At 51.6% G+C, this 13,383-nt stretch overlaps 6 protein-coding genes across 6 annotated transcripts; 4 read left to right on the top strand and 2 right to left on the bottom strand.

Moving 5' to 3' along the window:
* Positions 1 to 1,411: 1,411 nt before the first annotated feature.
* N7498_003612 (uncharacterized protein) lies at positions 1,412 to 3,132 on the top strand (the record flags this gene model as incomplete). The annotated part of the gene is made up of 4 exons (XM_058450674.1): positions 1,412 to 1,635; positions 1,696 to 1,791; positions 1,842 to 2,171; positions 2,226 to 3,132. Coding segments are annotated over 4 exons (1,557 nt in total), but the record flags the coding sequence as incomplete, so codon positions are not given.
* Positions 3,133 to 3,275: 143 nt separating this feature from the next.
* Positions 3,276 to 4,456, bottom strand: N7498_003613 (putative RTA1 domain protein; the record flags this gene model as incomplete). Its single annotated transcript, XM_058450675.1, has 4 exons — positions 3,276 to 4,011; positions 4,077 to 4,226; positions 4,285 to 4,384; positions 4,435 to 4,456. The coding sequence occupies 4 exons, from the start codon at positions 4,454 to 4,456 to the stop codon at positions 3,276 to 3,278; spliced, it is 1,008 nt and encodes a 335-aa protein (XP_058310137.1).
* A 759-nt stretch (positions 4,457 to 5,215) lies between these two features.
* N7498_003614 (uncharacterized protein) lies at positions 5,216 to 7,921 on the top strand (the record flags this gene model as incomplete). Its single annotated transcript, XM_058450676.1, has 6 exons — positions 5,216 to 5,566; positions 5,625 to 6,675; positions 6,723 to 6,850; positions 6,901 to 7,425; positions 7,475 to 7,535; positions 7,593 to 7,921. 6 exons carry the CDS (start codon positions 5,216 to 5,218, stop codon positions 7,919 to 7,921), a joined length of 2,445 nt encoding a protein of 814 aa, XP_058310138.1.
* A 397-nt stretch (positions 7,922 to 8,318) lies between these two features.
* Positions 8,319 to 9,278, bottom strand: N7498_003615 (SDR family oxidoreductase; the record flags this gene model as incomplete). The annotated part of the gene is made up of 1 exon (XM_058450677.1): positions 8,319 to 9,278. The coding sequence occupies one exon, from the start codon at positions 9,276 to 9,278 to the stop codon at positions 8,319 to 8,321; it is 960 nt and encodes a 319-aa protein (XP_058310139.1).
* A 536-nt stretch (positions 9,279 to 9,814) lies between these two features.
* On the top strand, positions 9,815 to 11,954 carry N7498_003616 (putative C6 transcription factor; the record flags this gene model as incomplete). Its single annotated transcript, XM_058450678.1, has 4 exons — positions 9,815 to 9,926; positions 9,975 to 10,107; positions 10,187 to 11,262; positions 11,314 to 11,954. 4 exons carry the CDS (start codon positions 9,815 to 9,817, stop codon positions 11,952 to 11,954), a joined length of 1,962 nt encoding a protein of 653 aa, XP_058310140.1.
* Positions 11,955 to 12,335: 381 nt separating this feature from the next.
* On the top strand, positions 12,336 to 13,015 carry N7498_003617 (uncharacterized protein; the record flags this gene model as incomplete). Its single annotated transcript, XM_058450679.1, has 3 exons — positions 12,336 to 12,415; positions 12,616 to 12,728; positions 12,789 to 13,015. The coding sequence occupies 3 exons, from the start codon at positions 12,336 to 12,338 to the stop codon at positions 13,013 to 13,015; spliced, it is 420 nt and encodes a 139-aa protein (XP_058310141.1).
* Positions 13,016 to 13,383: the final 368 nt, after the last annotated feature.

A 13,383-nucleotide genomic window follows, 5' to 3' on the forward strand; every position in this document is an offset into this window, starting at 1 on the left:
GATTCGAGAGTGACTTTGTGTTTGGGGACATCTTCAAGATTCTGCTCTGATATCTTCCCCTTCGCGCGAACTCGCGATAGGCCTCATCACACCACAAAAGGGATATATCAGATATCTGATGATACTAACAATAACAACTAGACTATTATAGAGCCAATGTGAAAAAGGTATTCAGCCCGTTTAGGGCCCGCCCGAAGGCACATCCTCCACTTCAAGAGCCTCCCGCTGCACAGGTTAATGTACAGTGACGCCCGTGGCGAATGACGTACCGGTAGGTCTTGAGAATGTATCATATGACGAGGCCATCAACACTTTTTGTATTTAACCACTCGACCACCGGGGAGGATTGTTAGTGATAACGCCCGGAACTTGATGTTATTCCTCCCCTTCCTTCCTTCCTCTACAGGTAAACGACGGATCCACCACCCACGCCACCTTGTCAACCGCATTTTATAATAATGTCGCCGACCTTAGGGGTTCTCAAAACTACTCTAAAGCTCAACCTTGGCGCACACCAAGCTGCCCTCGTCGCCCCCCTGGCAATCCCATATCCCGCCACACCTCGACTTTGACATCAACCGTAAATCTTGTGTTTCATTGGTTCAAACTCCCAGTCATGATAATTGCCAACGTCCACAAGCCAGACAAAGATTACTACATGCCATTTTAGATCGCGATTGCTCTCCCAGGGACTGTTTGTAGTTCCTTGCTGTGTGTGATGTCCACTCTTGCCGCATGATCGGCTCAAATTTCCAAACAAAATCTCATTTGACCGGATGCTCTAGGGGTTGAGTGTTTTTGCCAGAATGCTTCGAAGCCACGAGTGGGCCAAGCTGTAGGCTCAAGTTGATAGCCGCAATGTGGCCCCTGGAGGCTGATAAGCATCGGCCTAGATTCCTTCGAAAACGTTCAATTCCAGCTTGGCATCAGGTACTGCTCGGCTAAGGAAGCAAGATACCAGTCATCTTCTGGATCTGCCACGAAGTGGGTCCCCTGGTTGCCCAAAGAATGCTACATCCCTAGCATCGAAACTCCGGAGGCTGGGGTTGAAGAGCAGTGTAAAATTATAGTTGATACCTGAACCGATAATCAAAAGCAATATGGCAAGAGACAATTGAGACTAATCATCGAGTATCATGATCAGTGCGTTCTAAGAACTTATTTAGAAGTATACTCTACGGGTCAAGGTAAGGTTGTCCGAGTGACACTCAACTAGACATAGATTCCAACGTGGGGCTTGCAGGGGGGCTATCATTCCTCAGGCTCAGTTGCTGGCCATCCCAATTTCTTGAAGAGAATTTATACTCATAGCACATGTCACACCAGTTGTTTCTTGTCACATCTCTGATCGCTTGTCTTGAACGAGCAAGCTTTCATTGATATCTGCGCATTCGCATTCGCATTATGAGAATATCGTCAACGCCGCAAAATGAAGTCCAGCCCTGTTATCACTGTGGAGCCGAAGTTCTACCTGAAGGAGCAGATGCAGGAACATTTGCGCGACCACTATCTTGAATTGACGCCAGACACCAAGTTTGTACGATGGCTGCGAGAGAATCCCAAGCACCCGAGAAACTGGTCGATTTACAGGAAGATATATGATCTTGGACTTGTCTGTTTACTGGATCTTGTTATGTATGATCGACCATTTACGACTCGCAATACCCAAGGACGATGGCTAACCGAGCTATACAGAACTGCTAGCAGCACCGCAGGCGCAGCCGCTGCGTGGCAAGCCAGACATGAGTACAACGTTGGGCATACATTCGCAACATTTTGCTTTGTGACACTGTAAGACGGACTTTCTTTGAGACCCGAGGCCCTTTCTAACACTATACCAGATTCCTTCTCGGGCAATGTGTGGGTACAATTGTGTTCCCTCCATGGACGGAGTCCTTTGGCCGCAAGAAGCTATACATTATCAGCAGTGGTCTGAGTTGCGTTTGTTGCGTCGTCATCGGCACCGTGGATTCCCTTCCTACGGCTATCGTTATGCGAGTCATTGCAGGACTTCTCTCAGCAGTCCCGGGTAACATAGTGGGCGGAAGTATCGAGGATTTATTTAATTCGCAGGCGCGAATCTGGGCGATCTACTGGTGGACTATTGCATCGAATATTGGCTTGATTGCGGGTCCGATAATGAGCAGCCACATCGTTGCCTTCCTCAACTGGTGAGTTTCTACGGTCAAGGCTTTTGCATTGTGACTTACTAACAAAATGCTTAGGCGATGGGTGTTTTACATTTACGCCATCGTTTTGGGAATTATTACCGGTCTCCTCTTCCTCATCTGCGAATCCCGATGTTCCTTGCTATTGACTCGCGAAGTCAATCAGCTCCGACGTAAAATCGAAGGCATCCCTCCTGCGCTGAATCACGACCACACGCCGACCATGCATAATTTCATGAAAGAACACTTGTTCCGGCCTGCGCAGCTCTTCTGCGCCGAGCCTATTGTCTTCGCCATTGCGATGATAATCTCCGTCGTCATGTCTCTCATCTACATCTTCACTGAGGCTATGCCCATCATTTACGAGTCAATGGGATTCACACGTCCCCAAGCGTCTCTCATGTTCCTGGCAATCGGTCTTGGTACCTGCCTCAGTGCGTTCACCCGTCTCCTCGACGCCCATATTCTCAGCAAGCGACGACGCAAGGGTCTACCTGTTAGGCCCGAAGATAAACTCGTGGGTCTAGGAATCGGCACTCCGTTTTTGGCCCTTTCCTTGTGGTGGTTTGGCTGGACCATCCCGCCCCTGATCCAAAATCCCCACATCCCTTGGATTGTCCCAACAGTAGCGCTCGTCTTTTTTGGATACTCGTTGACCGAGATCGACACCGTTCTTTACGGATATATCTCCGATAGCTATCTCAGCTACTCGGCTAGTGCCACAGCCGCAGTGGGCTTCTTCAGAGGGTTGCTATCTGGCTTATTCCCCCTCTTCACAAAACAGATGTTCCATGGATTGGGCTCCAATCTGGCTGTGTCGGTGCTAGCAGGTATCGCAACTGTCTTTTGCGTCGTGCCACCCCTGTTTCTGTGCTATGGGGAGCGAATCAGAAAGCGCAGTCGATTTGCAGCGTACAGCTGGGAAATCCAAGGACAAATGGGGAAGGATGAAAATGACATTTAGTGTATTTAGTAAATAATTCATTAGAAGGATTAACTAATCTATAATCAATATGAAATCCCATGATACCCACCATTCGAGGGACAGTTCCGAGAATCAGTCAGAAAATCAAACAATGATGACAATGGAAGACAGAAGCTCCACACTTATGCGTCTTGCGCGGTGCGAGTCTCGTCGGGATGAACACCACCGGTCTCCCAGTACTTCTGCTGCTTGCCACGCTTTGTAATTAAACCGTAAATGTCGAAAGGATCAATGATAGTCACGAGTTTGGGTCGGGGGTCGTCATAACCCGGTCCTTCAATTTCTGTCACGCCATCTGCGGCCAGATATACCTTGTTCGAGCGCGGAAGCACTGACATCGGATGGAAAATGTTGAGCATGGTGGTGTTGCTGTACATGAAGACGGCCTCGAAGAACCAGAAAAACCATTCTTGCTTGAGAATGGGACTAATGTGCTGGATGTCCGTGTAGTTGTTCAGGCTCGCAGCAGTGAAATACTCGACGGTACGGTAAATGGTTCGAACGGTGATGAGCGTGCAGCTGATGTAAAGAACAATCAAGGTGCGCTTAATTTTCCGATTCAAGACACCGCCCTTCGAACAGTTGATGTGAAATCGTCCGGCAAGTGCCACGAATCCGACCATCAAGGCAATCTGCATGATGAGTGCAGCCTTGAGCAGCGCTTTGCCGGTGTTTTGCTCACTGACTGTAGAGCTAGCACTGGCGACTCGGACGGCTCCATTGGCGGTGATAGCTTCAATGGCCGCAGCCAAGGCAACGAAAGTTGTGAACACGCGACCGGGGTGTATAGGTGAGTGATATGGGATGTAGTAGAGCATGCGACCGAGGATTAAGTAGTTGGCCGTTTCGTAGACCGGCCTAGTGGGAGAGAAACGTTAGCCATATCGTTCATCCCGTAGGTAATTGGGAAGTGGGCATCTCACGGTCCAGCCAAAAGGAGGACAGTGCTTGAAATATAAACTGGAATGTTGCCCCATTGTCCAAAGGCACCGATGGTGCGCATGATGAATCCTGCCGTGAAAAGAAGTGCTGACCATGGCAACATGCCCGTCACTTTCCAGGACTTGTAGCGGCTATAAGATCATTAACTTTGGGTCTTGAGTGCTGTTCGGCTGGAAGAAATAAACATACAAGGTCTGATAAAAGTGAGCTACGCCCGAGACAGCGAAGAGAATCGCAAAGGCTATGGGGGCGCCTTTGTTCGGTGCATAGAACCACAGACTCCCTGGCTCTTGTGGGGCGTCAGACTAGCATCTCAACAAATAGTATGATGATACTCACGATATGAACGTTCCTCAATCATCATGTAGGTGTGAATTCAGGAATATCACAAAGATTGTAGTTTGTTTCCAAGTCTCTGACAGAGAACCAGGAGTCTTTTTATGCGGGTGAAGCTCCTCAGCCCTATCGTATGGATCGATAGGCTCTAATGACAAGCGAAAACGAGTTACCCATTTGGGTCATAAACCACGAAACTACGAGCCAGATCAGCACGACGGGCGAATCACCATGCGGGATCCGAGGAAATGACCCACAAAGGTTCAGTCGAATATACCGCAGGGCGCAGCGTTTTGGCTCGCCCCAATACGAGGTCATTTCGGGCCCAAGCGCCGAACCGCGGGACTACTCCGTAGTATGGGCCGTATACGCTTGATTGGGCTGATTTTGTGATGGCTGAGTTACAGTGACTCAAAACGGTAAGTCTCGTATCTCCTATCCATGGGTGAAAGCGGGTTCTTCCGTGGCTGAACTCACGGCCATCGCCATGCTTCCAGAAAGAAAGCAAACTTGTCAATGCTTCAATGAGATCATCCAGCAGGCTAGCGGCAATTACTAGCTTATCTCCAGGCCGCGCTGAAGAACATCTAGGTGTATTTCGAAAGACTTGGAGGATGTTTAGAATATATACACGTGATCTTGGTTGCCACGACAACACAACGCCTTTCCACATCGGGATGGCGCGATGGAGATCTGTGGACATGTTTGCACTGGAGTCTCGACTTTTGACGTTTGACCTCCACAACCAACTTGCGGCTGGATGCTTAATCCAGACAACATCGTCATGTCGTCCAAACAGCCCCAAGCTTCGTTGTTTCAGGTCTACCTTCGTCTGCGACCTCCGATTGCGCAGAATCACGACGAAAACGAGCGATTCCTCACGGTCGAGTCACCAGAGGCATCTCAAAATGACGGCGAGATTGTGGCACCGGTTTCAACCCATATCACACTGCAACCGCCCAGTGCTTCTCGAAAGCGTGCAATCGAGAAATTCGCCTTCACCAAGGTCTTTGAAGAGAACGCCTCACAGGTGGATGTCTTCCATGACACTGGCATGGAGTCATTGGTGAGGGGAGTCTTGAAGGAAAGCCGCGATGGATTGGTTGCGACACTGGGAGTTACAGGCAGTGGAAAGGTTTGTTAGCTGTGGTTTGAAGCAGCGAGGACGAAACTAATATGGCGAGGGAATATAGAGCCACACCATCCTAGGATCCAAGTCCCAGCGGGGTCTTACCCAAATGGCCCTCGATGTCATCTTCCGGTCACTGGAGCCCACCGTGAAAACCGAGGACGGCAGCATCAGTCCCATGATGCTCGCTTCTTTGGCCGCTTCTGATGCTTCAGAGGCACAGATTTTCTCTGCCCAGACATTCCTGGACGCCGTCTACGGCGACCCCAATGGAGGTCGCAACTCGAGAGCCCAAACTCCTATGAGCCCTGGCCGTGCACACACCCCACTGACGGTACGGACACCCCATTTCCTGAATAGCCCCCAAGGATCACACTCCTCGCGTCCACCCGCTCCTGGAACCGGTCTTCCCAGATCGCATAGATACACTGGAAGCCCTCAAAAGGCGGACCTGATCTTGGGTCCCATCGGCAAGGATCGATCCGGTCAAGGCCTACAATCGACTGAGCACTTTGGGAGGATAACCCCAGGGCCCTTCAATCCTCTTCCCTTTACACGCCCCAATCCATATGATAGCCGTTTAGCTAAATCACGACTCTACGTCTTCCAGGAACCAACCCCTGCATTGGTATTTCCCCGCCGCCAGCAGCGTGAGCGACCTGTTACCGCGCCGAGAATACCCGACGTGAGCCATCTAGCCGTGGACTTGAATGCGAACGCCGACTACGTGGTTTTGGTATCCATGTACGAGGTCTATAATGATCGAATCTTCGACCTCTTAACTCCATCGATTGTCCCTGGTCAGGGAAGCGCCATGTCACGTGGAAACAGCCAAAAGGATCGACGTCGCCCATTGCTGTTCAAGCCTACTGAGGGCTCACCCGACCGAAAGCTTGTCGCAGGGCTCAGAAAGATTGCCTGCAGCTCCTATGAGGAAGCATTGGCTATCCTCGACGTTGGTTTGACGGAACGAAAAGTTACCGGCACTGGAGCAAACAGCGTCAGCTCCCGAAGCCATGGTTTTTTCTGCCTTGAGGTCAAGAAACTGACACATAGCAAACGCTACGGGGAGGCCAACTGGGTTGGAAACACCCTTACTGTTGTCGACCTGGCCGGTACGTACATTGTACAAAAGGATTGATCTAGATCCTGACATTTCTAGGCTCTGAGCGAGCGAGAACGGCGAAAACTGCCGGCGCTACTCTCGCGGAGGCCGGCAAGATCAACGAAAGTCTGATGTATTTGGGACAGTGCCTCCAGATGCAGAGCAATTTGCAGGATGGAATCAAGGTATGCCGGACCATTACTGAGGCTCAGTGACAGTCACTAACATAACGCAGACTGCTCTCGTTCCTTTCCGCCAATGCAAATTGACGGAGCTCCTGTTCTCCAACTCCTTTCCTTCGTCCAACCAAATGTCTCGAGGTCTCCACCCACAAAAGGCTATCATGGTTGTGACAGCAGATCCCTTGGGTGACTTCAATGCCACTTCGCAGATCTTGCGCTATTCTGCGTTGGCCCGCGAAGTCACTGTTCCCCGAGTGCCCTCGCTCACTGAATCCATACTGTCGGCTGTCTCAAGCAAGGAACGATCGGCCAGCGGACGTACCTCGCCAAACGTTGCTCAGATCGAAGAATTGGAGCGTGCTGCAGCGGAGATCACGAGGCTCACAAAGGATTGCCACGGTCTGGCTGTGAGACTTGCCGAGGAAGAGATCGCACGATCCGAGCTAGAAATCAGACTTGCAGCTGCTGAGGACCGATGCGTTATGATTGAACAAGAAGTCCGCGAAGAGTGCTGGGCTGAGATGGATGAGATGATGGAAGCAGAGCGGAAACGGTGGCAGACGGCCTGGGATGAACAGGTAAGTAATTTACTCTGCAGCCATGGTATGTGTCACTGACAGTTCACAGTCTGGCCGTAATGACGAGCACATCGATAAGAAGATCGAGCTGGTTTCTCGAGGATTTAACAGTAAGCCTAAGCCATTTCAAAGGCTGCTTTCTCGTTCACGACTAACCGTTTCACCAGTTTTTGAAGATCCCGAGCCAACCTCCGATCAGAAAGTGCAAGATCTCGAGGACGAGAATGAGCAGCTCCGCCGCCGCGTTGCAGCTCTTGAGCGTGAAATGAGTTCTCAGTCACCCACGCGTAAGCCTCGATCCAAGCATGTCCCGCCCAGCCGATCATCCAATCTCCTGGGCCGAGAAAGCGACATTGAGAATGCGTTGCAACGCATGAACCAGTTGAACCTCACAGACAGCATGTTCACACCTTCCTCACCAACTGCCTCGCCTGGCAAGAAACAGAGAAAATTGCCAACCAGGAAGTTCGACTTGGCTCCTGAGAACGAGATTTAAGCCATTGTAATGTCTCTTTTATCATGACTGTTATGATTTGATTCTGCTTCGTGCTTGCAAACTTTGCGATGGATTGGATACACCAATGGGCAGGGATACAAGGATTTCGGCAGAGGCGTTTTGGATTCGTGCTTGATGGTTCAGGAACATTCGGATTCATTGCTTATTACCTTTTTGTCTGGAAATAATTTCGCTTCTTCACGTGTTTTAATGGCATGAGCCTAGGATTGACAGATACCTTTCTATTGACGAAGGCAACCAGCGCAGCCAATGTAGCCCCAACCTCAGGTCTCAAAGGGCGGAAGTCCGCCGATCAACCAGCGTGTCGTCCCGATTTCCTTGGAGATGCAAAGAGTATAAGAGCTTGTAAAGTAAATATTTATTTTTGCGTCTATGTTCATGATCGTGAGCTCTCCAATTGCACCTTGTAATCCTGCACGGCCACTTCAAACGACTCATCACGCTTCATTCCCAGCGAAATAGCCTGGGAGTTATCAAACTGCGTAGGCCATGACTTGAGAATCGGCACCAGAGCAGGGTCTTCCTTCTCCCGAAGCAGAGCCAGCTTATCCTTGCCACCCACCTTCTCCAGCGCATCCATCATTCCCTGGACGGTCACGCAGATACCAGGAACGTTAATCTGGCGGATGTGCGGAGGAACAGAGGCACCGTCAAGACGGAGGGTAACAAGAAGATTGTGAACAAGAGTCTTGGGCGAGCAAAGCCATGACTTGAACGAGCGGTCTTCGATGGGGATAACACACTCCTTGCCATCCAGAGGCTCGCGGACCATACCCGACAGGAACGAAGAAGCAGCGGCAGTAGGCGCACCCGGACGAACTGAGATAGTAGGGAAGCGCAGAGTGAAACCCGTGATGAACTTGCGACGGGTATACTCATTGATGAGGGTCTCACAGATGATCTTCTCGGCGCCGTACGAGGACTCGGGTGTTGGGATGACGCTGTCAGTCACTACCTCGGGCAGCGGCTGACCGTAGACGGCCTGGCTGGATGCGTAGATCACCCGCACCCCGGGGCAGGTATGCCGCAGTGCCTCGAGCAGGTTGCGGGTCGCGTCAACGTTCACGCTCATGCCCAGGTCGAAGTTGGCCTCGGAGCCTGAAGACATGATGCCATGGAAGGCATAGACGGCGTCGATAGAGGGGTCAACAACATCATTAGCCCCGACGAGGAGGTCTGCCTTCACTGAAGTTGCATTCTGGGGGTAGCGAACGCCCTGGGGGACTGGGGGTTGATGGATATCTGTCAAGGTAACGCGGTATTCGGAGTCATTCAAGAGTTCTTTGGCGAGTAGCTGGCCGATGAAACCGGCAGCACCGGTGATGAGAATATGCATAATAAAGAATAATCGATTGTTGGGTGAGCAGGAATTAACCAACAGTGGGTTTATGAGCGCATCGGAGCTTCTCTCCGCATTCGCAGCAAGTCCGAGGAGATCCGCCGTTCACCCTCCGCACCGGACTTGGGCCGGCTGGTCTCCTTCACGGTGGATCTGCTCCACGAATGCCGTCGCTCTATCACCGGCGCATCTCAGGGCGCTCCATTAGACCATGCGCATTATTGTACTAGACAATTGGTGATGAAGGAACGGGGTATACTCCGCCAGCTAATGTAATGTATGCGCTGGGTGTTGGTGCCAGGAACAGGAACAGATGGTAGTGAAGTATGTATACCTAGCAACCTTAAGTAGAAAGAGACTAACATTATAGCAAGGGTCCTATCTTCAAACAGATGGCAAGCGCACAGCCTTCAAGCGTGGATCCAGATGAGGGCACACCGCGAATCCACCCTCGGTCTCCCCCGACTGTTCCACTCCCCCGCCAGTCTTTTGCCCCCTAACCCGCATCCCCCGGAGCATCACCGAATTCCTTCATGGATGCTTCGACTCCACTCAAGCGCTCCTCAACGGAGGCTGGCTTAGATTCACCAAAAGATCGTTCTGCAGATTCACGGCAGACGCCCAAGATCTCCAAGGCTCGCGCATGTGAGTGTTCGCCACCCCCACATCGCTGCATTGACTGACTCCAGGCAGGCGCCGAGTGCAAACGCCATAAGATCCGCTGCGAATTCCGACCGGGTGAGACAAACTGCACAAAATGTCTTCGCAGTGGCATCAAATGCGTGGTGAACGATTTTTCGCAGAAATTCGTCGACGACGACGGACTGTACGTTTCCTGACCCCGCGCTCCGGGAAACATCCCGAGCTGTCGCAAAGGAATCGTTGCTAATCCAATCCCTACATAGATGGAAGTCTCAGGCAGCTGCGTCGATGCAGCAACTGCAAACTGCGGTGTCGCAACTTTTGCGACAAGCCGGACTCCCTGATCTTTCAACCTACTCGACTGGTGAAAGTCGCAATGGACCCAGCCCGGCCTCCTCGCACCATGGCCACCGAGCGTCCATTGATGCGTCGCAATCGCACCCACACGCTACTCCTCAAGAGGGACCTGGTGTCGTGATGGATGTCACCAGGGAGCCATCCCAAGAACCGGACCCGGAATTGGTCCCGGCACCCATGCGCAGTTTATATGAGGTTACCAAATTGCGAAACCTACGGAATAACCACATTGAAGCACCCAGAAAGACTCTGCTGGAAGAAGACTTCATTACACGGGGATTGATCTCGTTACACGAGGCGGAAGAGCTCTTTGCATACTTCAGTCGCACCATGAACCAGCTGCTTTGGGGCGGGATAATTCTGGTGCATCGAGATCTGACCTCGGTCCGTCGCGCATCAACCCTACTCTCCGCTGCAGTGTTGACTGTTGCGGCACTTCATATTCCCAATCGCACAGATACACTGAATCGGTGCTATAACGAGTATGTGTCGTTGGTGTCTAGCATGGCGCTTACACGGGCCCACACCCTGGATGATATCCGCGGTCTCTGTGTTGGCGCGTTCTGGTTATCGGAACTGAGTTGGAAGCTCTCCGGGCATGCAGTACGCATTGCAACCGAGATGGGATTGCACCAGAGCTACCAGCGCCTGACTCGCGGAAACACTGACCAGTATGAGCGTGCACAGCTTTGGTACTTGCTCTATGTCTGCGATCACCACTTCAGTATAGCTTACGGACGACCACCCGTCATCCACGAGGATGTGGCTATCCGGAACTACGAAACCTTCCTCGAGTTCCCATCGGTTGTTCCGGGCGACATACGCCTTCTGGCCCAGGTCGCCCTGTTCATGATTTTGACCGAGGCCTACCGGACCTTTGGCAGCGACACCGAGCAGGCATTGACCGAAGAGGACTTTGGTCAATTGAGAGTATATAACGTTGCCGTGGATCAATGGCGGTTGCTCTGGCAGCCCCGATCTGGTATGTCTTGTCTGAGGTGTTTTGTCGAACAATATTTCTAATTTACTACAGCCGACAGCCCGTATGTGCGGACATACCCCTCCAAGGGAGTGGTACTACATTACCATTTTGCTAAATTCCAACTTAACTCGCTTTCGCTTCGAGCTCTTTCACCGTCGAACACTCCTGTCTTCTCGATGGATCGCAAAGAATCGGCCAATATTGCTATTTCATCTGCAATGGCCTGCCTCAACATGGTACTCGAGGAGCCTGACATCCGTGATGCGATCGTCGGTGTCCCCATCTTCACCCACACCATGGTGACCTTTTCCGCAGTCTTCCTGCTCAAGGTCGCGATTAACTGGAACTCCGCCTATCTAAGCATCAACGCACGCCAAGTGCGGCGGCTGGTCGAGCGCGTGATCGAGCTCATGAACTGCGTCTCTGCAGGTGAGCGGCACTTGACACGACACATAGCACGTGGGCTAGGCAAGATGCTCGAGCGATTCGACTCCTGGGAGGCTGCATGGCAAGTGGGCACTAGTAATGGCAGCGGCATGGATGGCAGCGAAGTGCCGGGGGGCGCGAATGCGATGGCACAGGGATTCCCGCCTCCAGACCTGATCTACGACATGGTCGGAACATATGGATTCGGCCTTGACGAGAACCTGCTAGACCCAAGCATGGCGAACTTTGAATTCTTGGCGCAGTAGGCTGGACAGTCGGAGAGAAAGAGAGAAATACACAGCTGAAAGTCCCAGCCACGGAGGTCTGAGCGGGAAAGAAGGAAGCGTAATTAGAACTACCGGGATGCACGCACTGCAGCACACATCGCCACGCACCCGTCTCCACAAAATGGCAGTGTAAGCTATCAGCCCATGTCGTCACCTATTCGTTACGTTCCCCTCCCTTGGTTGCCCCTTTGGAGCTCCGGAACCCTGGAGACCCTCCCCTTTCCTATATAACGAGGGTGAGATTTCATCTCCTCACCCTTTCCCCTCCCCTACACCTACACCTACACCTACACCTCCCTTCTCCACCCTCCGCACCTATACTACGCGAATTGAATTTAAATAACTCATACATTGTCCACCATGTCTACTCGCAAGAGAAAGCAAGACCCCGAGGAGGAGCTCCAGGCTCTCCCTAGCGACGACAGCGAAGAGGAAGAAGAGTAAGCGTGCTTCCCCGTATCCATTTCGGTCCAATTAGCGCTGCGCGCGCCTTCCGAGCTTTGCGCTGAGCCATTCGGTTCATTCTGCTTACCCCCGAATGGTCGCGCGTTGATCGCATCACCCTGCGCAGTCAATCCCTTGCAAGACACAACCCAAGATGTCGAGAAAAGTCCACTAACTCGATCGCGCATTGTTATAGATACGAAGACTCCGAACTCGAGGCCTCAGATGTGAGCGACGAGGGCGAGGGAGAGGAGGGCGAGGAGGATGATGAGGATGAAGAGGAAGAAGAGGAAGAAGCCGAAGCCGAAGGTGCGTTTCATCTCTTATCTACTGTACTGATCCATTTCCTGACCGTTTCATACACTCCAGCCCCTCCTAAAGCTAAGAAGCGAAAGACCGCGCCCACCGTTGAGGACGAAGAGGATGCCGAGGAGAATGGCGCCAATGGCGACGATGCTGAAGGACAGGAGGAGGAAGAAGAGGAAGAGGCCGATGATACGGCTAAACCCAGTGGTCCTGCGGCGACTGCGGCCAAGGCTAAGGGCGGCGATATTCCCAAGGAGTCAGATCTCCCTGAGGTTGATGCCGAAGAGTGAAGTTAAGACCTTTTTTTTGGCTAGGATTAAAAACCTCGTTTTCAATGGGATGGCTGTATGGCTTTTTTCCCCGTCTTCGACTCTGATCTAAATTGTTTAGAGGGAGTATATGGAGGTATACTGAGTAGATCTGGCTGGTTTTGTCATTTCCAAGGTCGTAGAGGGTTGCACTATGGTGTATACTTGTAACGGGCCATCTGTAGTGATTTCACAGAGCTCAAACCTTTTCATGAGGTCCCTGGTCACTCGCTTTTAAGGTTACTGTCAACATTGATATCCACCTGGGCAGTTAGGGCTTTTCCTGTTTCTAGGATAGTCGATTCTGGCAAGTCCTTGCCCTTCATAGTCATGTGATGGTATCTAACTTA

Source organism: Penicillium cinerascens, assembly GCF_028974065.1.
Source record: "Penicillium cinerascens strain IBT 15544 chromosome Unknown contig_24_segment0_segment0, whole genome shotgun sequence".
NCBI lineage: Eukaryota > Fungi > Ascomycota > Eurotiomycetes > Eurotiales > Aspergillaceae > Penicillium > Penicillium cinerascens.